The sequence below is a fragment of the Cupressus sempervirens genome, chromosome 1, assembly GCF_028749045.1.
Source record: "Cupressus sempervirens isolate cs-2001-9-10 chromosome 1, ASM2874904v1, whole genome shotgun sequence".
NCBI lineage: Eukaryota > Viridiplantae > Streptophyta > Pinopsida > Cupressales > Cupressaceae > Cupressus > Cupressus sempervirens.
In genome coordinates, this window is record NC_143118.1 from 572,434,470 (window position 1) to 572,461,338 (window position 26,869).

General features: G+C 34.0%; 1 protein-coding gene across 1 annotated transcript in view; it reads right to left on the minus strand.

Moving 5' to 3' along the window:
* Window positions 1-369: 369 nt before the first annotated feature.
* LOC149578706 (FBD-associated F-box protein At2g26860-like) overlaps window positions 370-26,869 on the minus strand; it is a 99,963-nt gene continuing 73,463 nt past the window's right edge. Inside the window, exons 3-7 of the mRNA XM_089831248.1 lie at window positions 1,606-1,670; window positions 1,416-1,483; window positions 903-989; window positions 744-809; window positions 370-615 (exon numbers count right to left, since the gene is read on the minus strand). Of these exons, the coding sequence (XP_089687374.1) occupies window positions 753-809; window positions 903-989; window positions 1,416-1,483; window positions 1,606-1,624 (231 nt within the window). The 5' untranslated portion in view covers window positions 1,625-1,670 and the 3' untranslated portion in view covers window positions 370-615; window positions 744-752. The remainder of the gene's footprint in view (window positions 616-743; window positions 810-902; window positions 990-1,415; window positions 1,484-1,605; window positions 1,671-26,869) is intronic.

The window sequence follows — 26,869 nt, forward strand, 5'->3', positions numbered from 1 at the left end:
TGATCTTTGAGAATCGTAACTCAAAGCCATTGTTGTTTTGTTTGTTCATTACGTTTGTCATTAGTTGGATGTTGAAAAAATTCAAGGGCTTGTCTTTTCTTTTGGCTATATTTTCTTAAGGAGGTATTTTGGTTTTGGGGTTTCTTAAATATTTGGAGGAGTTTGATTCTTTTCTATTAGTTTGATATTGATTTCATAAACCATGAAGAAGATTCTAATGAACAAGAGTACAATGAATAAGATTTTATAAATCATATACAAGATTCCAATGAACAAGAATTCAATTAATAGGATTCTAATGAACATTATTAAAATAAACAAGATTCCATGCACTATACAAATACAAATGTGCAACAATTCAAAATAATATAATATATCAAAATACATAATCGTATATAAATTCGATGCAAATATATGTCAAAATGTACATCCATATACAAAAGATGGTGCATGCCATCAAAATATGTCTATGAAATCAAAGTTTATAAATAAAATATGGCATATGTCATTTGAAAATGTTCCCAGAAGGCATCCCTAAAAAACTAGAACATCCTAGGTTGCGGGAGGTCCATCAAAATGGAGCCTCTTCGATGCACTCTTTGAACTCTCTAGCTCCTATATGAACAAAAAAGATAAAATTCAAGTTAGACTAGTTAATTAATAATTTGTACATATAAAATATAAATGTATTCAAATGCATATTTATCAATAATGAAGGCAACTTTATTTAGCTCTCTCCACACCTTCGTCCATCAGTCAAGAGTCCTCACATATCTCCTTGGTAAAGCACACACCTCACTAAGTATGACCTAAACATGTTTGTATGGTTGTTAGATTGATATAATGCTTAAACTATAATGTTATTAATGATAAGCTAATCAAGAATTCAAATTATAATTTACCTCAAGTGATCTCTGATCTACAAATGTCGATTGAGTGAGCAAAGATACAAAGCCCTGCTGATCTCCCTCCATCACATCAGGTGTTTCCTATGAGAGTTAAAAATATAATTTTTATAATGATGACAATAATTTCTTTATAATCTAAGAACATTAAAATAAGTAACAAATAAACGATAAATATACATAGTATAGGGCTCTTGCTGCAAACATAAATGCTCTAGGGTCTGCAATGGTGAATCTGGGTATGTGCATCATTAGAGGACATCCCATATAAAATAAACAATGCAATAACATTTCATTAGTAAAAATAAATAAAAAAGTACATATCTATCTATATATGCATTTAATGACTTTAAAACATATATTTGCATTCCCATTATCAATGGTCAATGGCACAACCCCCTCACATTGTCCCCCACTAACAAGTGAAATGTGCAAGAGAAAAAGAAGACGAGAAATAATGTAAAATACAATATGAAACAAGAAATTAATGAGTAATCAAATTATACGTACCATAGAGGTCTCAAGGCCAAATGAAATGGCTGAAAGTGTGATTGCATCCAAATCTCTCATCTCCTCCTCTATCATTAGTTGGACATAAATGAATCACATAATGTACACAAGTATGAAGTTATAATTTATTTTAATATAAATATTGATTTAAAATTAACAATGTTGTGATGAATCAAATTTATAGACTTACCATAACAGAAGGAGTTCATGTCTGTACCCGCCCCTCCACATCTCTCATAAGAGTTGTGGTTGTCTCTGCAACCATGTCTATAGTGTCATCATCTCCAACCTCAAACTAAAAATTAGAATCACAAATGGGACCCAAAAAAAGACTTTTGTGCATAATGCAAGTATGTAACATACAAACATGTGAGGATCTACTAGGTGTACTAGTGCCAACATCATCAACACAAGGAGGCAACAAGGACCTAGTCTAGGTGACTAGTAGACTACTCAAATGATGAATGGATCTAATAGATGTTGTACTAGCCTCAATAATGAAATCAAGATGCTTGACTAGAGGAGGGGCAGAGATATCAAGGGGGACAAATGTGGTGGCTTTCTTTGGCTTCACCTTGGGTCTATCTTATGGAGCTCCACCTCCTATGCCCATATTCGACTTCATGCTCCAATAATTAACTTTAAGCCCTTTGAAAAACTCAACATATAATTTTATCAAGAAATATTGGGCACCTCCAAATTTTTGTGTGTTGGTTTTTCAAAAACCATCTACTAGGGATCCTAAAAGTAAGTTTTAATGGCCTCATTAGTGCACCATTTGATTGACAATTTTGTTTTTCTAGGGTCAACTTTTTTACCATTTTTGGGGTCAGTAAATAGGTTGGTTAATTATTTTTAACTAATATTAAGGGCCACAACCCCATCATAATCCAAACCATCATCAAACTAGAGGTGCATCTCATCACGCCAACAAAGAGATGCATCATGCTAGTCGGTAAGGGTCTCAATATTAGCCACGATAGTATTAAGGGTGGCTAGTATGGGAGATAAAATAGGGATAGTATTATATGTTTGTTGCACAACCCTTAATTAATTTAGAATTTCTTCAATCAGGTCTTGAATTTGGGGAGGGTTTTGAGGGGGTAGTGGTGGTTCTAGATTGTTTGGAGGTTGGTTAGGGTCTTCCATGCCTATTTATAATGCAAATGAACATTAATTACAATTTGAATGAATAAATTATAAATCAAACTAAAAACTTTCTATTTTCATTACAAAAACCTAAATTAAAAAAAAAAACTAAATCAATTAAAAACAAAAAAAAAAAAAAAAAAAAACTTACTTGTCTTTGGATGCAATATGGAGTGATAAAATGGCAAGGAATTTTTGTATACATGATTTAGAAGTTGATACCTAATAGTAGAGGTGGTTAATATTGAAAGAAAATGACAAAATAAGCATTCAATTTTTTTTAAAAATCTATGTGCAGGTTTTAGGTATTCGATATATAGGATACCCGATATGCTATGGTAGCTTGTTTTTTCATTGGTATTAGGATTGGGAAAAAGAGTCAGAGTGAATTTCAAATCGCTTTTGAACTAGTTTGTTTTCCACGTCACTAGCTTTTGGCCTAACATGATCCTACACATACCCTATATAGTGTAGCTTTGAAGGGTAATACAATAGCTGTAATCTTTATGGCCATACTACATAATAGTGTCTATCTCATTTTAATGAGAAAATAATAGATGGTCATTGCTATTACCACAAGAAGTATGGACATAGAGCTAAGGACTACAAAATGGGAGCCAAGGACAATCAAATGTCTCCTAAGGCAATGAATCCCATTCAAAGAAAAAGGTTTCCAACACTAGTGTGCATGACCTATGGAAACTGTGGTCATCTTGCTACTCACCGTAGGTTTGGGATGAACTTGAGGAACAACACCAAACACTAAAAAGGTCCTAGAATATTCTTCCATAGCCATCACAAAGTTGGTCATCTTGCAACAGACTACAAAATTAGTAGAAGACTAGGCAACAAATCCTCTGTCAAGAAAGAAAAGAAAACGACTGTGGAATAGCTAGAGATAGAAGAGGTTACCAAGCAGATGAAGAAGGGTGAAGTGGCTAAAGCGATAAAGCTAGAAGAGGTTACCAAATCACTAGTTAGTGGTGAGACCTCTTAAACTAACTAAGCTCAAGAAACTTAGAGTGGTTAAATAAAAAATGAGAGAAGATGTTGATGATGAGAGTAAATGCAACTTGTTGATGGAAGACTGAAGGGTGAAAAAGCAATAATTGAAGACAAATCAAGAGTGTTAATAATATATGTCCTACAATAGGTAAAGTCTTTTACCCACTGTTGTAACCCTAATATTACAATTTTATGACATAAAAATGTGATAGAAAATCATTTGATGCTTTGCATTATCAAAAACACTTGTGCTTCCATATTGCAAAACCCTAAGAGCTTAAAGGAAAACTTGCAAGAGTACTATCTAAAAGAAGAATCCTTCATCTCTTTCACAATTGTTAATCAAGGAATAATCAAGAAAAATGGTAGAAGAAATAATCAAGGTTAACATGATCAACAAAGAAATTATCCTGAGTATGAGACCATCTTAGCAAAAGGGAAAGATGTGGAAGATGAAATAGGGTTGTCATCACTCCATGATGATGTCTTACTTACAGAAGATGTAAGTTTTTACCTAGAAGTTAAAAATTGGGACATAGGAGACAAGGAGATATGAGAACTATATAGCTTATTCTACTTTAAAGGAGCATTAAAGGAAAGACACAAACATTTGGAGAGTTTCTTGCTAAGTAAAGTGGTGTACATACCTAATTTCTTATACAAAGAATGAGTGAGATTTTCTTTTAGTAGAATTCATGAGTAGTATATATGGTTTGAAAAACCATATAGGATTACAAAGACCCTATTAGAAAGGTCAACTAGTTTCAATGTGTTTGGTATTGACCAATCGATGAATGTCATATCCCCAAGGCAAGCGAGTACAATCACTAGAGGGAAGACAACCTAGGATGGAATGGGTTGCACAGTATATGGGATCCCATACCCAAAGATAAGGATTGTAGCTATGGTGTTTGAATAAAAGATCTACCACACAAGTAGGGAAAATCACATTCCTAGCAACACCATGTATGGAAAAGTTCAGGATATCCACAACAAGTCTCAAATTTATCTATGTGGATATTTTCACGAGAAGATAATGGAGAACCTGGGTAAGATCATGAATGGTTGTAAGGATAAAACCCTAAGGTTCGTATCGATATTGGTATGCATGTTTTTCTATCTAAGAGGATAATTCCTTGGATCCCCACTCTACAAATGGAGTGAAGATCAGTTGTTCACAATAAAAATATGTGATATCTACAAGAAACTAGAAGGAAGATGGAATATAATGCTATGGGAATACTTCAAATATTTCCTAAAGGAAATGAATCACAAAGAAAGGATAACTAATAGTATAATAGAGAGTTTCAAAGAACAAGATAGTCTAGTGGAGAATTTCAAAGAACAAGAAAGTCTATTGGAGATTTTCAAAGAACAAGTTTTCTTTCTTCAAAGCACAAACAAGTGCATTGTATGTGTGGTTCAACTCAAAACTCACTAGTTGACACCATTCGATTATGAGGTGAAGGAGGAAGAGGCAATGCCCTACATATAATGACTACTATCTATGGAAGAAAGATTGATCCTACTAAGGTTTGACACTTGTGGATAGATAAGGAACAAACTTCTCACTAAGGATAAAAAATCCCAATAGTCAACTCCATAGAGGGTAACTAGATCAAAGTGAGGCCTCAAAACCATTCAAATTAATGAGCATTATGCAAATGGAAGTAGAGTTGGCTATGAGTCCCCTATACATGACTCAAGTTCTAGAGGAAGAAGAGTCACCATCAACTCAACCAGAGACTGAAGAGACTATGTAAGAAGATGATGCAATAGGAGTAATTGTGATCATAGAAGCAACAGAGGAGAAAAAAGTAGAAATATCAAGGGCATTGAAGAAAGGTAAGAATAAATCTAAACTAATTCCTATTGATGAAATTATAAATACAATTTTAAAAAGACATGATTACTCAATTTTAAAAAATAGATTTTCAAGATTCTCTAAGGATAATAAGAATAAAGACATAAGAGATGTATTAACAAGAATGAGAGATGATATTGAGTTGTTGATATCCAAGGAATTGAGAAAAATACTAAATAAAAAATGGAGCACTATTATAAAAGATTAGGAGAAAATGATACAGGATTCTCTAATCAAGATGAGACCAAAACTGACTGAATCTCAAAAGGCATTATGTTCATAAGTATACAAAGGAATGTTCAACAACACAAAGTATGTGGTTGATATCTTAATTGATCAAACCAACCAAGCCCAAGAAGGCATCAACCAACACTAGAAATATATAACTCAAGAAGTGGATACGTACTTGAAGAGAAGTCAGATCCAAGGAGGCACCTAGGAACTATCTAATTCCAAGAGAAAAGGGGTGACCAGATTGAAACAAGCAGAGGTAGAAAAAAGTGCAAGCGTTGAGAAGAGTAGAGGAATTGATGAACGAAGATGGGAAAACCCAAGTCCTTAAAGGGAGGAAGAAACACATCAAGAAGAAAAGGAGCAAAAAAATTTGACTCAAGGAGAGTCAATTGCATCCTAGACAAAGGAGATGGCACCTACAATAGATACTAGCAATATTGAACAACCAATAGATGCCCTACTAATTACAAAGATCACTGGTAAAAGAGTCAAGTCACCTATGGATATGGCTCAACAACATATCAATGAGACCAATAAGGCAGCCATCATCATTGTTGATTCATCACCAAAAAAGGACATAAGTGAAAAATAGAAATCATCTGAATCGGTACAAGTACCATATGTAGAATCCCCAAAAGAAAAGTCTCTAGAATTGGAGCAAGAAGAGAAAAAAAAAACAAGAAGAAGGGACACAAGAAGAGGAAGTGTAACAAGAAGATTAAATAGGTATGAAAGTAGGTCCAACATCCTCTATATCGAGAGTGTTTGATAGTAGGACACATGGACAAACAAGCCAAAAGAGAGAACCAAGTGTGTCTAGAATGATAGGTGGTGAGTACTCTAGGAAAAAGAGAATGGCAATAAGATATATAATGACATCTTCTTCATCCTCATCATGATCTTCAAGGTCATAAGATGAATGACAATTCTTTTACATGCAGTGATGCAAGAGCATCTTGGGTGTAAGAGCAATCTTGCATCACCCAAAAATATTTTTATTTCGGTCTTTTCTATTTTAATAAGGACTAGTAGACAGGGGGGTTGCTATTTATGGGAACTTGCTATTTTTAGTAAGTTTCTCATATGAGCCTAGAATGTTCTCATTTTCTATAGGAAGGTTCATCTTAGAGTTGTAAGCCTACCATAAAAATCTCATTGCTGAAGCATAAGTATTAGAGAAGTTATTGTGGATTTTCGGTGGAAATATTTGCAGAAAAATCTTTAGGCTCATCGTTGGAGGCCTTAGAGTGTTTGGATAAGGTCCAAGAACTCAACAAAAGGGTGCTAGCACAGTTTCAAGCCTATAGATCAGAAGCTAGCATTTTTGAAAAGTGGTTATAATATCCAATCGGAGCAACGGTTCGTGAGTTATGGACTTTCAAAGTTGGGCTACTTGAAATGTCTAAAATAATTGTCAAAGATGTATTTGGCTGACTCTATGTGGATTGTTAGGGTCTGTTGGCCCTAGGTATTAAGTTTCATTGTCTAGAACCCTCCTGGGAGGCATAAAATTGACTATTTAATAAAGGCCCGAACATTGTCTAGGACAACTCTAGGTGATAGTTTGCAACTTATCTTGCAATTTATTGTAATGAATGCACCCATGTGGGTTAGCATATTGTACTTATGAATTCTGTAATTTCGCTTTGCAGTGCCAATAAGAAGTCCATATTTTGTTCTTGCATCTGTTGTTGTTACTTTGTTTCTATTATGAGTTTATGGTATTAAGAGGACCATCCTTCATCAAGTGGTATCAAAGCTAGAGTTCTTGAGTGCGTAGACGGATTGCCAATTGTGAGGTAGTTCGCATCAGGACCATGGATCGAGCTGAGCATGTAGACAAATCGTCGATTCTAAGGTAGTTTTCACTAAGGTTTTAGCAGAAGCGCAAAAATGCCTCCACAGAGGGAGCATGGTAGAGAGCTGTAGGTGTTACACTTCAGGGTTTTTGAGCCCTCCAAAGGCAAATGCAAGCATTGGAAGAACAAATGCATAGAGGAATTAATCTTCTCAAAATAGATAAAAGAAAGGATGGGGAAAAAGTAGAAGAAAATGTCGAAGCAGAGGCAGTTCTAAACCCAAAAGAAGAGAGACTTTTTAGGGCCATCTCCAAGATTGGAAAAAGACCCAAGTTTGAAGTTCCCACATTTTCAGGAAATCTTAGCCCAGAGGAGCTAATCAATTGGATCAATGAATTGGAGGAGTACTTTTGAGTATGAATATATTGATGATCCTAATAGGGTCAAGTTTGTGAAGGCAAAACTGAAGGGACATGCAAAAGATCTGGTGGCAGGAGGTTCAGTTGGAGAAAAATAGAAAGGGAAAGGACAAAATCACTACATGGGATCAGATGATAGTTAAAATGAAGTGAAAATTCATTCCTATGGATTATGAGCTTGATATGTTGAACAAGATGCAAGGAAAGAAGCAAGTGAGAAAATCTATTCAAGAGTATACCGAAGAGTTCTACTAAGTTCTCATTAGAACTGCCTATGTAGAAACTGATAAGGAGAAAGTCACCTATCTTACTGGGTGAAGGACAAGCATTCAAGATGAGTTGAGTTTGGTTTGAATGAATAGTAGTAAGGAAGCATACCATTTTTCCCTAAGATTTGAGGAGAAACTGAACAAGAAGTTTGACAGAAAGAATAGTGGAAGAGGTCACACTGGAAGATCTAGCAGACGATCTTATGGAGGCCATAATGATGATTAGAAGAACAAGGATGAGGCTGGAAGTAGCAGTCAAAACCAAAGGGGAAACAATTCCAATCATTTCCATGATTAGAACAATAGAGATTAGAGAGGAAGAGGTAGAGGACAAGGACCTGGAAGAGGAGGCTTCTATGGAAAATATTTTCACTAAAAAGAAGAAAGGCATAGAACATTTGAATGTTCCCAGCACCAAGGAAGGATAGATCAAAGAATAGAAGGCTAGGCTAGAGTTGCACATGTTGATGAAGATGCTAGATCCTTATATTTTGAAGATGCTAAAAGAAGAGAAGTCCTAGTTAATAGAAGAGTCCTTCTGAGTGGTGAGAATGAACTTGATGAAAGAAGGATCTTGTTTCACACAAGGTGCAAATGTGAAGATAAGTGTTGTGATGTGATCATTGATGGTGGAAGTACTAACAATTTGGTGTTAGAAATGATGGTCACCAAACTAAAGCTAAAGAGATAGAAACACCCAAGTCCATACCACATTTCTTGGGTGCAAGATGACCACAAGGTCATGGTCAATGAGCAGTGCTTAGTGAAGTTCAAGATTGGAAGCTTCTAGGATGAGGTACTTTGTGATATCATACCTATGGGCATATGTCATATGTTGTTGGGTAGACCATGGCAATTTGACAACCATGTTGTACACAATGGGCTAGAAAATACCTACACTTTGATGAAGGATGGAGTGAAACATAAGTTGAAGCCATTGAAGGATAAAGAAGAAAAGGTATGTAGTGCTGCTAGAATATGTTTAGTTGATGGAAAAGAGTTTCTCAAAGGTATGAAGCATGAGCATGTGTGTTTTGCTATAATTCCAAAAGATAGTAAACAAGAAGTAGAGGAGGTACCTGTAGAAGTTGCAAATATGTTAGGAGAGTTTTTTGATATTGTATCAAAAAATGTACCTAATGGATTGCCCCCAATGAGGAGGATTAGTCACTAGATGGATTTGGTTCTAGGAGCCAACTTGCCAAACAAGGCAACACACAGAATGACACTAGTGGAAAGTGAAGAGTTGAATAGGCAAGTTCATGAGTTATTGCAGAAGGGGTTGATTCGAGAGAGTCTAAGTCCATGTGTTTTACCAACCATATTAGCACCAAAGAAGAATGGAGAATGGAGGATGTGCACAGATTCTTGTGCTATCAACAAGATCACAGTCAAGTACAAATTTTCATTGCCAAGGATGGATGATATTATGGATTGTTTGAGTGGACCTAAGTATTTCACAAAGATAGATCTGAAGAGTGGATACCATTAGATTTGCATCAGAGAAGGTGATGAGTGGAAGACTACTTTCAAGACTAAAGAAGGACTGTATGAGTGGTTAGTCATACCTTTTGGGCTAACCAATGCACCAAGCACTTTCATCTGGCTCATGAATGAAGTACTGAAGGAGTTTCTGGATAAGTTTGTTATTGTTTACCTAGATGATATTTTGATCTTTAGTAACACATTGGAGGAGCATTTGATCCATATTCACAAGGTGTTTGATAAGTTGAGGGAAGAGAAGTTGTTGATAAACTTGAAGAAGTGTAGTTTTGTAAAGAAGGAGTTGGTGTACCTGAGATTTTTAGTCTCAGCAAAAGGTCTGAAAATAGACCCAAAGAAAGTGAAGGCTATCCTTGAATGGCCTACTCCAAGGAGTGCAACAGAGGTAAGATCTTTTCATGGATTGGCTACATTTTATAGAAGGTTCATAAGAACTCTTAGTAGTATTTTTTGACCCTTGACTGAAATAATGAGAGTGAATAGGAAAGAGTTTAAGTGGACTATAGGAGCAGATGAGAGTTTTAATCTATTGAAACAAAAAGTTACTGAGTAGCCTATTTTAGCACTTCCTAATTTTAACAAGGTGTTTCAAGTAGACTATCATGCTAGTGGTACTACAATAGGAACTATTTTGAGCCAAGAGGGTAGACATGTTGCTTAGTTTAGTGAGAAATTGAATGATGTCAAAAGAAAATATTCTATTTATGATCAGAAATTTTATGCTATGGTTCAAGCATTGAAAAAGTGGAGACACTATCTTCTTCCTAAGGAGTTTGTTTTGTATACTAATTATCAAGCTTTTTAATATTTGAATAGTCAAGGAAAATTGAACCAAAGGCATTTGAAGTGGGTTGAGTTTTTGTAGAGCTATACATTTTTTTTAAAACATAGGAGTGGGAAGTCTAACAAAGTTGCAGATGCTCTTAGTAGAAGACAAATTTTGATGATAGAAATGTAGATAGAGGTGGTTGGGTTCAGGGAACTCAATACTTTTTCTACAGATGATCCTAATTTTGGTGAAGTGTGGAAGGCTTGTATAGGACCTGTTACACTTGATAGGACAAAGTGGTTGGATTTTATGATCCAAGATAGTATGTTGTTCAAAGGAAGCTAGTTGTGCATTCCAAGAAGTTCAATGAGAGAGAATCTCATCAAGGAGAAGCATAGTGGAGGATTGGCTGGACATTTTGGCAGAGATAAGACCATTTCTTTGGTTGTTGAGAATTATTATTGGCCACAATTACAACAATATGTGAAAAAGTTTGTACAGAGTTGTAGAGTATGTCAGATGGGGAAAGGAGTGAAGTAGAATAAAAGGTTGTATCAACCATTACCTACACCAGAGAAGTCATCGGAGGATGTTAGTATGGATTTTGTTCTTTGATTAACAAGGACACAATGTGGGCATCATTCTATCTTTGTGGTGGTTGATGGGTTTTCAAAGATGACACATTTTATTTCTTGCAAGAAGAGTAGCAATGTTGTTCATGTAGCTAAATTGTTTTCCAGGGAAGTGCTAAGACTACATGATCTACCAAAGAGTATAGTTTTAGATTGAGATACCAAATTTGTTGGGTATTTCTAGCATACATTGTGGAAGAAGTTGAAGGTAGATTTGAAGTTCAATTCATCACATCATCCACAAACTGATGAACAGACATAAGTTGTGAAACGCAGTTTGGGAAATTTGCTAAGATGTTTGGTTGGAGACAAGCCAAAAGGATGGGATATGATTTTACCATTAGTAGAATTTGCATATAATAATTCTGTCAATAGGAGTACTGATAAATCACCATTCTAGATTGTATATGGGAATAGTCCTAGAAATGTTTTTGAATTGAGGCAGTTGGATAAAGGAGAGATAAGTAGTGCTAAAGCAGAAGAATTTGTTGAACATTTAAAGAACATTCATGAGGAGGTGAGGAAGCACATCATAAAGATGAATACACAATATAAGGCTAAGGTTGATGTGAAAAGGAGGTATAAGGAATTTAGGTTGGAGATGAAGTCATGGTTCATTTGGGAAAGGAGCATTTTCTAGTGAGTACATATAATAAGCTAAAGATGAAAAAGTTTGGACCATGCAAGATACTGAAAAGGCATGATTTTGGAAATGCTTCTGAAGTGGAGTTGCTTAATGAATTGAATATTTCACTAGTTTTTAACATTTTAGATTTGATAGAGTATTATGAAGGAGGTGATGGAGATGAAGTTACAGAAGTGCAGTGGAGTATTCTAGCAGCTAGTTTGGCTACAAAGGAGATTGAGGAGATACCAGACAGTCGTATTGAAAAAAGTACCAAGAACAGAACTTATGAGGAATATTTAATCAAATGGAAAGGGAGGCTAGTTGAGGATTCATCATGGCTAATAAAGGAGGAGGTTAACCATCTTGGTTTTCCTCTAAACACTTGAGACATTATAGAGTCACTTCTCAAATTACCTTGGGTGTCTGATGCAGGAGCATCTTGGGTGTAAGAGCAATCTTGCATCACCCAAAAATATTTTTATTGCAATCTCTTCTATTTTAATAAGGACTAATAGACTGGGGGGTTGCTATTTATTAGAACTTGCTATTTTTAGTAATTTTGTCATATGAGGCCAGAATGTTCTTATTTTCAATAGGAAGGTTCATTTTAGAGTTGTAAGCCTACCATAAAAATCTCATTACTCAAGCATAAGTATTAGAGAAGTTATTGTGGATTTTTGGTGGAAATATTTACAGAAAAATCTTCAGGCTCATTGTTGGAGGCCTTAGAGTGTCTGGATGAGGTTTGAGAATTTGACAAAAGGGCACTAGCATAGTTTCAAGCCTGTAGATCAAAAGCTAGCATTTCCAAAAAGTGGTTATAATAGCCAATTGAAGCAACGGTCCGTGAGTTATGGCATTCCAAAGTTGGGCTACCCAAAATATCTAAAATAATTCTCAAAGATGTATTTGGCCAACTCTTTGTGGATTGTTAGGGTCTGTCAGCTCTAGGTATTAAGTTTCATTGTCTAGAACCTTCCTAGGCAGCATAAAGTTGCCTATTTAAGAAAGGCCTGAACATTTTCTATGACAGCTCTAGGTGATAGTTCACAACTTGTCTTTCAATTTATTGTAATGAATGCACCCATGTGGGTTAGCATATTGTACTTATGAATTCTGTAATTCCGCATTTGCGACACAAATAAGAAGTCCATATTTTGTTCTTGCATCTATTGTTGTTAGTTTTTTTTTGTAATGAGTTTATGGTATTAAGGGGAGCACCCTTCATCATGCAAGCACTAAAGAAGAAAAGGAGAAACTAGATTCCATAATTGTAGAGAAGAAGTTAATCATCAAAGATATGGATCTAGAAGAAATCAAAAAGTACATGAAACAGTTGAAGAAACAAGGAAAAAACAAGAAGAAACAAAGAGTAAGAACACTAGAAATCACTAGAAACATAATTATTGAGTTTTCTCCAGATGCCACTTAACAATCCTAATACATGTCTCATCAACTAGCTCAACACTTTGGTTGATAACATCAAATATAATAAAGGTAGCGTTGAAGAAATAGTGGAGAATAAATAGGAATTCAAGAGGACATAAAAATTGAAAAATCTAGTAGAACACAAGAAGGCCACTCTACAAGAGGCTTAAGTCAAAATTATAGAAACGTTGAAAGCCTTTGCACTGGTCATATGAAAGACATTTGATCTAAGTGCACTTTCACCAGACTTGGAAAAAAAGTTATAGCTAGTTGAACATGAGCTACATGAACTAAAAGGTACATAAATATAGTCACTAGCTCTACAATTGACTATTTGTCCAAGACTCAAAGGAGATTGCAACTCATTCATAAAATCAAAGTAGATCAAGAGAAACAAGCAATTAGATTGATGGAAGTACAATGCATACTATTCCCCATGACATGCATCATTCAAACATATATTGTGAATGAAGATGCACTAGTCTCCATGGCACCGGTCAACACATTGAATGAACTTAAATAACTCCTAGTAGACATAGTGAGTGAGACCAATGTCGTCACTAACTTGAAGGCATCATGGGATACCCATCTTGCCACCACATAGGGTCAATACAAAGATGCATTTGACAACATATAGAACCCTTTATCATTAATGACAAAAAGTGGGAGAATATATATAGGATATGAATAAAGGGGAAGAATATATGTAGGAGAGAATGGAAAGAGGGGAATGAGAAAATAGAGGCAAATGAGAATGAAGAAAGGGGGAGACATAATAGGGAAGAGGGAAATGAACTAAACAAAGGAGAATGAGAACATATGAATATGAAAAATGAAGATTTGAGGTAGCGGATAGGGGGAGCTATATAGGAAAAGGAGATCAAAGAAGAGAGAAAGGAATCAATTGAAGAGAACAAAAAGAAAAGCACATTTTGAGGGGGAGAACTAAGAAAATTATGCTAAGTCCATCTACATATAAAGATATGGTAAAATTGATAAGGAGGTCCTTTTTACCAAGGAAACTTCACAAAGCATTAAGAGATTTTTGGTAAAGGATGTTGTGTCATCAATTCCAAAGGGGGAGATTGTTGACCCTACATGTCTCTTTGGTGTAGTGTTGTCATTGATGGAAAAATTGATTGACAATTGGTTGAAGTAGGAAGAAGACACAAGGTATTATGAAACACTAGTAAAAAAGTAAACCAACATGCACTTATGTACACCACACCAACACATGCAGATAAGCACACAAGATAGTTGATATGGGTCATTGGTGAGGTGAGTCACTAATAGATGTGATGGGAGAGAAATTAGCAGAGTGGATGTGAAAGAAGTAAAGAGAAGAACAATAGAAGTAGGAAAGGACAAAGGCTATGATTGGTTTATGAATAGAATGATAGAGCTACCAATCTAGACCCTAACTATAGGGATCACAGGTTTCCTATGAAGGAACTAGTCATGGAATTCAAATTTTGAATTTAAAAATGTGAGAAATAATTTGTGTTTGGGTAATTATGCTCTGACATGGAAAAAGGAATTTAAGTGATCCGATTAAAGGAGAAGGTTTTTGTAAAAGTTGTTGGAGTCATTGGTTGTTAAATAACACATAATAGAGAGGGTGTAGAGTGTGCAATAGAACACGTAGAGTTGATAAAAGCCAGAGACTACCAAGTGAAGTTATTGCTAATAAAGAAGATAAAATGACAAGATATTGCCAACAACCAAGGAAAGAGGTGAGACCAACTTGAGTTCACCAAGTTTACAAGGAGATCAATGCATCTCTAAGGATGTGTAGCAAAGATCTACAAGGCAAGTGTTGTTCTCAATATTTTTTAGAGTCACCTAGAGTTACAATCCAATCTCAATATTAAATTCTCCATTTTGAAGCTCTAATTTGATGTCCAAATCTTTGAGCTTTAGGTCTATTTTCTTCTCTAAGGTTGAATTCTATCAAGTTTGTATGCATTGCTAAATTTGAGTCTTAAACTAGGTTCAAATTAGTTAAAGTCTGTTAGGAATCAATGAGTTAAACTTTTGAACTATTTGAACCTCTAAACCTATCTGAAATCCTGAACCATTTTGAACCTTTTGATTACTTTGAACTTTGGTTCAAAGCAATTCAAACTAGTTCAACATCATGTGTAGTTCAAAACTAAGCAACTGGCAGGTCCCAACAGTTGACTCATTGTGGCAAACCCTCATCATCGGTTAATTTAAAGTTATGATGGATTCATTAAGACATGATCCTCAAGATGGGATACGAGGGAGTTGAGGTGGCATCAAAGAATAGATCAATTTTGTTGAACATGTCATGCACAAAAATCATTAAATGATAATGTTAAATGAGGGTACACACCCGATGATATAAATTGTAAGCATAAGACATAAGTGTAAAATTCATAATTATGTAATAAAGTTTGTAAAAACCAAAAAGACTATTGTTAATTATACTTACCATAGACTATCCAATTGAGTGATACTTGGTGTGTGCAAAATCTTTCTAAATCTGCACCTCAAGATTTATCTTAATCATCATCATCATTTAAAAGCTCTTTTTTGATAAAAGGAAACTTTAAAAATATTCCAAGTACCCACAACAGAGATGGACTTCAAGAGATTCATTAAGTTTTTTGTTGGTGTTTTTATTGTCAAATCAAGGTAAATTTTTCCACTTAGCAAAGTTCCTTTTCCTTTGTAAATTTGTATTTGTGTGGAATATAGGTATCATTGTCATTATTTTGGCATTTAGAGAGTGAAGTATTCATTACATATTTTTGGTAATCATATTATAATGAATTATAAGAGGCCCATACTCATGGATAGAGATTGGAGAGGTGTAGAGGTGGCTTCTATTTCTAATAGGTTAACTGATGCATTAGATGAACTTGGAATGACTAAAATCCTAAATAGAGGTTTGATAGAGGTCATTGCATTGTCTTCTTCCACAATTAGCTTCGAGCTTGTACATGAATGTGTGAACCACTATGATGACAAAACCACATCCATTAAGAGAAATACTGATGAAGTATTATTTGAATTTTCTTGAGAAAATGTAATGTTTGTTCTAAAGATACTTGATGAACCCTTTGTGGATTTTTCCCTGACCTAGTCCCTTGCCAAGTTCAAGGAGGAATCTAACAAATGTTGTAGTGCAATAGCTAGACATTGGCCTAAGAAGAATTATAACGGTGGTTCAAGGTTACCTATAAGCCTAAATAAAGACCATTTCAAGACTCACATACACAACTTGGTCTTCCAACTACATAGGGTTAGAGGTTCACCATATGCCTATCTATGGAAAGATTAGATGTTTTATTACATAGAAATCATATTGGAAGGAAAGCAACACCTTGATGGAGCTCAAATGATTTCCAGTTCAATGAGATCACAACTGAAATGGACTTAGACCATCAAGAAAGACTTCTTCATTTCCTCATATCTTATGTATTGTCTAGCTTGTACACAAGATCTGTTACCCTTGCCCCGTGAACCTTTTGATGATAAAATTACCATCTACGAATATTTCCCTCTATTATAGAAAAATTGTTCCTTATAAGATTAGAGAAAGGTCCATGATGTCTTTATGGGAAGGTTGTGTTTTGAATTGGTAGGAATGTTTGAACAGAGGATGCCAGTAGAAGCCCAACAATTAGTTTAGACCTATGGTAGTGTTTTCATTCAATTTCCCAAATTAACTTATATCAAAATTGAGGGTTTCAATGAAGAACATGTGAGTCTACCTAGGTACACCATGGATTGTTTTGTGTTGGTTGAACTCTGTATCCAACTAGGTCTTGTGTTTAAGAAATTCCTTTCTCAAGACAAATGGGATATTGTTTTTCCCATTAAGATAGGAAAACTTTCATGTGAAAACATGGGAAGTGTTGTTAATATAGGCTATTATCTTTGTACTTTTGATTTTAAGTTCTACAAGGAGAGAAAAGTATTTTACAACAAAGGATTTGCAAAAGTCGCATTGGAATTGGAAGACAATATTGTATCAATGCCCCATATCGAGGATTATTGCAAAGATTGTGCTAATGAAAGAGAAGTTTTGAAAAGAGATCACTCTAGGTTAATGGTGTCACAAATTGTCTCTTTTCAACTAAAGTTGAATGTAAAGGGGATTCAAGAGGATTGTTCACAATTGACTGAACTTGAGTTCATGGCTCAAACATACATTATTATACCTACCCTTGATTGGTCAAAGGCTAAAGAAGATGACATAGTTCAATGAACCAATGCAGTCATTAAACATACAAAGGTATAACTAAAATCAAAGAAAAAATAGGGGATAGTCCAAGTTCCATTAGAAGAACTAAACTGAGATGTACAATCCCCCCCCAAATTGTTGGCACCTTTGTTTCTATTGATCGTGCATGTAAAAAAAGGGGTTTAGATTAATGAATCTCCAAGACAGTAAAGAAACAAACAATTATGCAAAGAACTAGATCATATACTAAGTCCAGGAAATAGGGCAAGATGATTGCTCAAGATATAGGACAAGTTAACTTGAACAAACAACAAGGCATGGAATCTAATAATGGTGATCTATAGGTTTAAATAGCCATGGATAGTGTTTGTCGAGTCGTAAGTCAATTAAAAACCCTGACAAAAGATCCAAATAAGATCAAATCATCATCAATGGTTCCTTATTGGCTCACTAATTTGGTTAGTAAGAAAAGAAGTCATGTTCCTATGGTGGTACTCATCTAGGATATGATCAATAAATATAGTTCTAGGACCCCTAAAGCAAAGAAGATGAAAAATACCATGCACATGACCACAAATTCTAAAATAGGGGGATTTACTACCAAGTTTTCTCTATATAAACTAAAAGAGGGTTCAATTGATTTAAGCATTGGTGACTTTGAAGTGACCAAAGTCAATCTTGGAGTCTTGAATCATGGAACTAAAGAGCACATGTTATCACTTACCACTAAGGAAATGGCCAGTTCAATGTCAAAAGGTTGCTAAAGAAAAAATAAAATTGAAGAAAATAATTAATGCCTTGGAGTATATTGATTTCCTCAGTGATTTAGGAGTGCTTCCTCTAGCTCAAGCCCCACAAAAGTTTGATCCTAACTCTATTGAAATAATAAAGTTATTGAACCAGCTATAGAAGGGAAAATTGATGGCTCTGGAAATAGATGAATGGATTGATGGCATAATCAAGTGTGGGAAATGGTTCATCAAAGAATCTAACATGGTGTTAAATGATGCTAAAGCCCTACTTGGGGAAGTTCAAACCCAACTTCTGGCATGGGAAGCTAAGAGAGCTAAATGGTCAATTGTGGTTCCTCATATTTAGGAAGTGGAACAATATGGTGTTAATGAATTCCTAAGTGAGAATCCTTTAAAAATTGTGAACCTTGGCATGCTATACATTCTCAAAGAAAATATGACATGGAAATGCTTTTTGAATGAATCTAGCATCAAGAAGGCATGGGATATTGAGAAAGAAATCAAAGACATGTACAAGGACCTCACAAAGGACATGAAGATCATAAAACCTACTAGTGCTTTTTAGTTTTATGGAGGAAGTATTAATTCAAAACCACTAATCAAGACATTTGAATAATTTATAAAAATGGTTGAGGAAATAAATCCCACTGTCATAGATTTTAGTAAAATTTCTCAGATTGAATCTATCTTGGCCCTGTGCATGGATCATTTTCCAAGGTATGTTGAACAGGTCATGAGGATGAAGTGGCACAAGGACACATGGACAATTAAGCTCTTGAGTTTCAAAAATCCTACCTCTAATTCTATGTAGGATTTTGTAAGTTTTTTTTGCATCTAGAAGCTAGCACGTGTCCCTACCAATGAAGAGGAAAGATATGAAGATCTTGGGTGTGGCCCTTCTATTTAGTCTTTGTTAATTTTAATTTCCTCTTATCTTGTTTTAAAACATACCAAACACATGTCCTTTTTGAATTACTTAGTTGTAATAATCATTTTTGATAACTATCAGAGGGTTGGGTTTTTAGGGAGAGCCTTTGGACAATCTAAGACTATAAGTATGAAACTTTTAGATGGAATAGGGGTTAGAGGATAGAGAAAAAGAAAAGACTATAATTTTTTTTCTCTTGGTTAGTAGATATAGATTTTGTCTTTTTTATGGTAATGCTTGAAATAAATTAATATTAGATACTTTGGAGATTATTTTCTAATGAGGCTTTGAATCAATGCAATACAAATTGGTTTCATGGAAGCAATCTAAATGTGTTATTTGAGATTATACTAAAGAACATTACTTTCTAAATATTTTCTTTAAATTTCATGTGCTATTCTAAACATAGTGGATTAATGATTTGATTGATTCTTGTGTTGCTATCACTTTCTAATGAGCTCTGAATCACTAGGTACTTAAAGGGATTTGTTGTCTTCATGTTCCATTTCTTATCCTTATAATCATCTTATTATAGGCCTCTCATCTAGTAATGATTTGTGTTTCCTTTTATGTTTTTAGGTTAAATACATGTATATGTGTTTTAGTTTAGGAATTCAGTAAATATCCAATGAGGGAGTTGTACCTCATACAATTGAGAGGGGCATTAGTTATTGAATCTACCTAGCTACTATGAACTTTTGTGTCTTTAGAAAAGGAGATAATAAAGTCAATAAGTAGATATTAACATGAAGACCAATTTGTTCAAAAACAAATTTGGGCAATTCTACTTGGGAGTTGAGCATTAGGTGACTCAGTTTGCAATCATAAATTCAGAAAAATGATCAACCATGGTTCTACCACATGATAATGTTTTTCCTATTTTGCAACCGAATTTAGGATTCAATAATATACATGCAAATATTGTTTATAATTTGAATATCATAGCTTGGAACTTACAATGAGAAGAGGAGATAGGTGAAAGATTAAGAGGGGTCCTAATAGCATGAATATTGATGGTATTCCTACGAGGGAGTATCCTAGCATTGTCAGAGAGATGATATAGTGATCATATGTTGCATTGATGATAGAGTTTATCATTGATGTCAACATACATTTTATTCTGTGAGACTAGAAAAATAACAAACACAATTTGGTTGTGTGAGGATCATGGAATTTGTATTAGCTTATGCATAGTTGAAGATGTGTTCTATAAAAAAAAAATTAATGCTAAGCTTAAGAGTGTGTGCAGAAAGTCAAAGGCAATGTAGAGTTAAAGATTTATTGAAGATAGAGTTACTAGTTAAGTAGTTGCTTATGTTTTGGTTATATCTCATAATAGAGATAGAATCTAGTTAAGCGGACTTGGACAAAGGTAGCAGATATGATGAAGATGTTGTGATCAAACATGCACATCTAGATGAGCATTGAGTGAAGAGTTATGAAGATTGTGAGCCGACATTTTATGTGTAATGTGATATGATATAAGATTGTAATGTAATGTGTAAATGTAGTATCTTAAGGTGGTCCTATATTGTTATTGTAAATTGGGAAAGCCTCAAGGCCAACTCAATAATTTTTTTTAGGACTTGGTATAAAAGAAAGGTTATTTCCTTTTGGTAGAGTGTGGAAATGTGATTGTTAGATCTAGTGCAACTATTTGTGTAATGTGAATATGTGAACTTGCATGTGAGATCCAATGAGCTTGATATTGAATATATTTTGATTAGAGAAGTGTTTGGTGTAGTTGAGGCACAATGAGAAAATAAAGTATTGTATCTAGAAAAGAAGTTTTTATAGGACATTTTAGAGGTACACCTATATTATTCGGTGAGGATAGTACAAAGATTGTCTAGAGAGTGAGTCCTCTTGTCTTCATTTCAATTCCTAATGGGTTGGAATCTCCTAACAGGGATTCAAAGTCTCCTAACATAGACTAATTTGTATTGAATGTATTTCATTGACTCCTAACAGGTTCCATCCTCTTACAAGTTATATATTAGTACATCATTTTGTGGCCCATCCTCTTACAAGTTATATATTACATCATTTTGAGGGTACCATCCCCATTAGGGTTTTCACTCTGATCAAGGGTTTCCCTAGTTAAAAAATTAGGATTTATTATATATGGTGATATTTTTATGGTTATTGCATCTACTCTTTGCATGTTTTGGAATTAATAAGGATATTGAGACTTGATTTAATTACATAATTGATTCACCCTCGTCTCTAAGTTATCTTGGTGGACTTTACTTTCTAATAGTTAGTATCAGAACATTAGGTACTTGAAGGAAAAACTTAACAAATTAAGGATATCTATGACGAGTAATCATTTCAGGAAAGAAATTATGAAGTTTGATAAAATTAACTATGATAGTTCGAAGGAGAAGATGAAGACACATTTTCTATGCATGGGTCTGGGATATTAGTTGATCACTAAGAGAGAAAAGGATTTGGTTGATGAAGATAAGCTTGAGACTTGTCCTAAACCTCAAGGAGACAATTTTATGTGCAATATGCTTTCTGGAGAAGAACTCTTGACAGTTTTTCCAGAAAATTAGAATATTTGGTTAAAAATTTTAAAACTAGCTCATGAAATTTGGAAATCTTTGGAATATATATTTGAAGGTGATAAGCATGCTAGAAAGATTAGACTACAAAATTGGATATATTTATTTCAAGATGCTAAGATGATAGAAGATGATTCTATAAGAAGTTAATTTGGAAGAATATCAAAGCTCGTTGGAGGAATTAAGGCTTGTAATGGAACAAAAGTTGGAGATGAGGTTATATGGAAAATATTAAAGACTTTGACACCTACATATAGATAGACAACATAGATGATTGAGAAAATTATTCCCTACACACCTAATTTCACAAGAGAAACTCTTCTTGGGAGATTGGAATCAACTAAGATGTGGATGAGATAAATCAGAGAATAGCCTAAAATTGAGATTTCTTTCAACGTATTAAGTGTTCAACCTATGTTGACAAGAAGTGCAATTACAAGTGGAGATTATGCTAGTAGTAGCCAAGGAAAAATAGAAGATAAGAATATTGAGGAAGGACTTACCTTGATTATTAAGAGAGAGCCCAAAGGTATGAAAATCTTTAAATGTTGGACATGTGATGAATATGCTCATTATTCTTCTAAGTTCTCTAAAAGAGTGAGAAAGTTTACGAAAAATCCTTATAAGCCAAGGAAATGTGTATTTGTAATGATGAGGAATTAGAAGCTAGAGTGGAAGTATTTTTGAGTAAAAGTGACGATGAAAATGATGAAATGGGATTTGTTTCTATTAAGGTAGAAAGTCCTAAAAAAGAAGAAGTTGGAGAAGAAAGAGCACTAGTGTCATAGGTTGAAAAGAAAAAAAATTGATTATATCGTAGATAGTGGTTTTTCCCATCATATAACTAGAGATATGAACAAATTCTTTGAATTCAATAGCTATGATAGTGTAATTGTTAGAGTTGGAAATAATGTAGCTTATCATATTAAGGGAAAAGGATCTATTACACTTTATGGAAAGACTAACATTGATGATGTTTATTTTGTTGATGGTTTGAAACATAATCTTTTTAGTGTTGGACAACTAGTTGAAAAGGGATATGCATTGCAATTTATAGAAAATACATGCATTATAAAGGATATAGATGGTAAGTTGATTGGTATTGGTATGAGGACAAGAGGTAGTGTTTTCAATTGACCCCTACTAAGATGACATGCTTAGTTTTTAAGGTGGATGACAGAATGTTTTGGCATAAAAGGATTTGTCATAAAATTTGATAACATTGTGAAAATTAGTACCACATTTTTTGTTAGAAATTTTCCTAAGATTGTAAAGCCTACTAACATGGTATGCAAGGAATGTGTTATGGAAAAGTAGAAGAAAGGTTCATTTCCAAGAAAGAAGTTTACTACATCTGTGAAGTTGGAAATTGTACTCACATATTTGAGTAGTCCTACAAAGACAAGAGTTTTCTATGGTGAAAGGTATTTTATGATTCTTGTTGATGATTTTTCATGAATGATGTGGGTAGCATTTCTTAGAGAAAAATATGGAGCATTTGAGAAGTTTAAGTTGTTTAAGAATAGAGTTGAAAATGAATCTAGATTAAAGATTAAATTTTTGAGATTTGATAGAGGAGGAGAGTTTACTTCAAATGAGTTTAACAATTTTTGTGAAGAAAATAGCATTAAAAGACATGTTCAGCCCCTAAGACACTTGAATATAATGATATAGCAAAGAGGAGAAACAAACATGTAACTAGAGAAAAAATAGCTATGATGTTTCAGAATAATGTGGCAAAGATATTTTGGAGAGAAGTAGTAAATACAATAGTGTACACTATGAATAGAGTACAAATTAGACAAGGTATTGGTAAAACATCTTATAAACTTTGGTTTGAACATGTACCACCAGTTAAATATTTTAGAATCTTTGGAATTAAGTGCTATATTAAAAGAAATGGTGATATTGGAAAGTTTGATTGAAGGAGTGATGAAGGTATGTTTCTTGGTTATTCATTGAAAAGAAAAGCATACATATATTTTAAAAAGACAATTAAGACTACTGTTGAGAGTGCAAATGTTATAGTGGATGAAAAGTTTAGAATTTAGGAAAGAGTACTTGATTATAATTTTGATGAAGAGACTAATGCAAGGACTAATCTAGAGAATGTTGAGTTGTCTTATGAGATTGACACTAGTATGCATAATGAGATAAAAGTAGTGGAACAAAGAGAATAACCTATCTTTGAACCTAGAGTTGAAGTCAAAGTTGAACTAGTGACACCTAATAGAAATATGGCTAAGAATTACCCTATTGATCAGATTATTGGTAATGACAAGAAACAAGGTTAATGAAGAATTGTGTTTGATTTTTTAACTTGAACTTAAAATTTTTGATGAAGCTAGTGAAGATGACCTTTGGATTAGGTCTATGAGAGAAGAACTAGATTAGATTGAAAAGAATAACACTTGGGAATTGGTTCCTATACCTAAAGATAAGAATGTTATTCGAACTAAGTGGGTTTTCAGAAATAAAATGAATGGCCAAGGTGACATTGTGAGAAACAAAGCAAGACTAGTATGTAAAGGTTATTCACAACAAACAAGTATTGATTATGAGGAAACATTTACACCTATTGCTAGAATAGAAGTAGTTAGAATGTTTTTGGCATGTAAAGCTAACAAGAAATTCAAAGTGTATTAGGGTGATACCAAATCAACATTTCTGATGGTAAATTAGAAGAAGAGGTATACATAAAGAATCCTGATGGTTTTCCTTTGAAAAATCAAGGAGATATGGTTTATAAGTTGAAGAAAACACTATCTGAATTGAAACAAGCACCTACAAAATAGTGTGTAAGATTGGATAATTATTTGGCAAAATTTAGATTTGCTAAAGGTAATGCAGATAGTAATTTTTATTTGAAGGAGAATGAAAATGGCTTACTAATTGTTCAAGTATCTGTGGATGACATGATCTTTTAGAGGTGATGATGAAGAAAGTGAAGCATTTGCAACAAAAAAGAAGAAGGAATTTGAGATGAGTATGATCAGTGAGACAAAACATTTCTTGGGATTGCATATTGTGCAGAATGATGATGGTATTTTCATATCACAAGGTAAGTATTTAAAATATTTGTTAAAAAGATTTTGTTTAGAAAGTTGTAAACCTATTAGAAGACCTATGATTATTGGTCACAAGTTTTCTAGCAAAGATGAAACCCCTATTGTTGAGAAGAAGAAGTATAGATCTATGATTGGAGGTTTGCAATATCTAATAACACTAGACTTGATATAGCTAATGCAATTGGTATTATGGTGAGATTTCAAGTTGATCCTAAAGAGTCACATTATGCATCAATGAAAAGAGTTTTTTAGATATTTGAAGGGTGTACTTGATTATGGAATATGGTATGACAAATCAAAAGACTTTACCTTATGTGCATACACTAATGTGGATTGGGTAGGCAATGTGGATTACAGATAAAGTACAAGTTGTGGAGCATTTTTTTGTGGAAGATTGGTTTCTTGGGAAAACAAGAAATCAAAGTATATTTCAAAGAGAATAGCAAAACTAGAGTATGTAAAAGGAACAAACAATTGTAATTAGATCATTTGGATGAAACAAATGTTGAAGGACAATAGAATTGAGTTTACAATGCCTGATATAATACATTGTGATAATACAAGTAAAATATGTCAAAGAATCTTGTTTTACATTCAAAGACAAAGCCTATATTTATTAAGTATCACTTTTTGAGAGAGAAAGTTGCGGAGAAAGAGATCATATTGAATTCTATCAGTACAAAGGAGTAGATAAAAAACATATTTACAAAACCTTTTCCGAAGAGTACTTTTGAGTACTTGAGAGGTATACTTGGGTTTATGTCTCAGCATACTTTTAAGTAGTTGATGTAGTGATTACATCAGTCCAGTGGTAGTAGAGCAATATTATTTATCTAGATTGCATGTATGATACTTCCTCTGTGGGGGGAGTATCTATGTTTGAGCCTAGTCATGAAGGACTCTTGGTAGCTAGTATTGTATAGTGTCTTTGGACACTTGAGCTTATTAAAAATATTAAGTAGAAGATTGACATAATGATGCCTTTTTAATTGATGTCAATGAGGAGAGATACACATGAAAAACATCCTTAGATATGTTTGGAGGAGAAGCAATACAAAACATCCTTGTATATTGATGAATATGATTAGGGAGAGTAATACATGAAATATCTTTGTATATTAATGTCAACAGGGGAAGAATATCAATGGGAGGGAGATGATCTTGTAAGAGGGAGATTTGATTGATCAAAAGGATTTGAAAAGGATTTATGAAGATGATTTGAAAATATATTGATGTATGGGGGACATTAACACCTCTTTATGCATGTTGGTTGTGGTGCAATGGACATTCATGAACAACATGAATAGGGAAGCAGTTGCAATAGAGAGCTTTGGTATTCATGGAACTCAGATGTTGTTCATCTATGTTGTCATCAATTCCAAGGGGGATATTGTTAGTTTGAATGTTGATGGCATTCCTATGGGGGAGTATCCTAGCATTATTGGATATATGATATAGTGATCATATGTTGCATTCATGATAGAGTTTGTAATTGATGTCAACTTACATGTTATTATGTGAGACAAGAAGAAAAACAAACACAATTTGGTTTTACGAGGATCAAGGAACACATATTACCTTTTGCACAATTGAAGATGTGTTCTATAGAGTGTTCTAATGTTATGGTTAAGAGTGCATGCATAAAGTTGAAGACAATGTAGAGTTATTCAAGATTTATTGAAGACAAAGCTATAAGTTATGCAGTTGTTGATGTTTTGGTTATATCTCCTAACAAAGATAGAATATGGTCAAGCAAACTTGGACAGAGGTAGAAGACATAATAAAGATATTGTGGTCAAACTCGGACATCTAGATGAGCATTAGTTTTTAATTAGATAAATAGGTTTTATGGGGATCCTGAAACCCAATAGTTAAAACATATAAGGCTGATAATAAGCATGAAAGCCCAGCCAAAAATGTAAAAGTTCAAATGCTGATAAAAAGCATACAGCCTAGCCAAAAAGAAAAGTTCTGAGAAAAGACCAGGAAAAAAGACAAGAACTACCACGGCCTAAAGCCAGAACAAAAGCCAAAAGAAATAGAAAAGCAAAAGAATAGGCGAGAGTTATTCCTCGTTCTTTCGCTCCAGCTCTTGCATAACCTGAGTAGCCTCGAAGGCCAGTTATGAAGACCATGGGTTGACAATTTATGTGTAATTGTAAAATGATGTAATATTTTAATGTAACGTGTAAATGTAATATCTTAATGTAGTGGTCCTATATCGTTA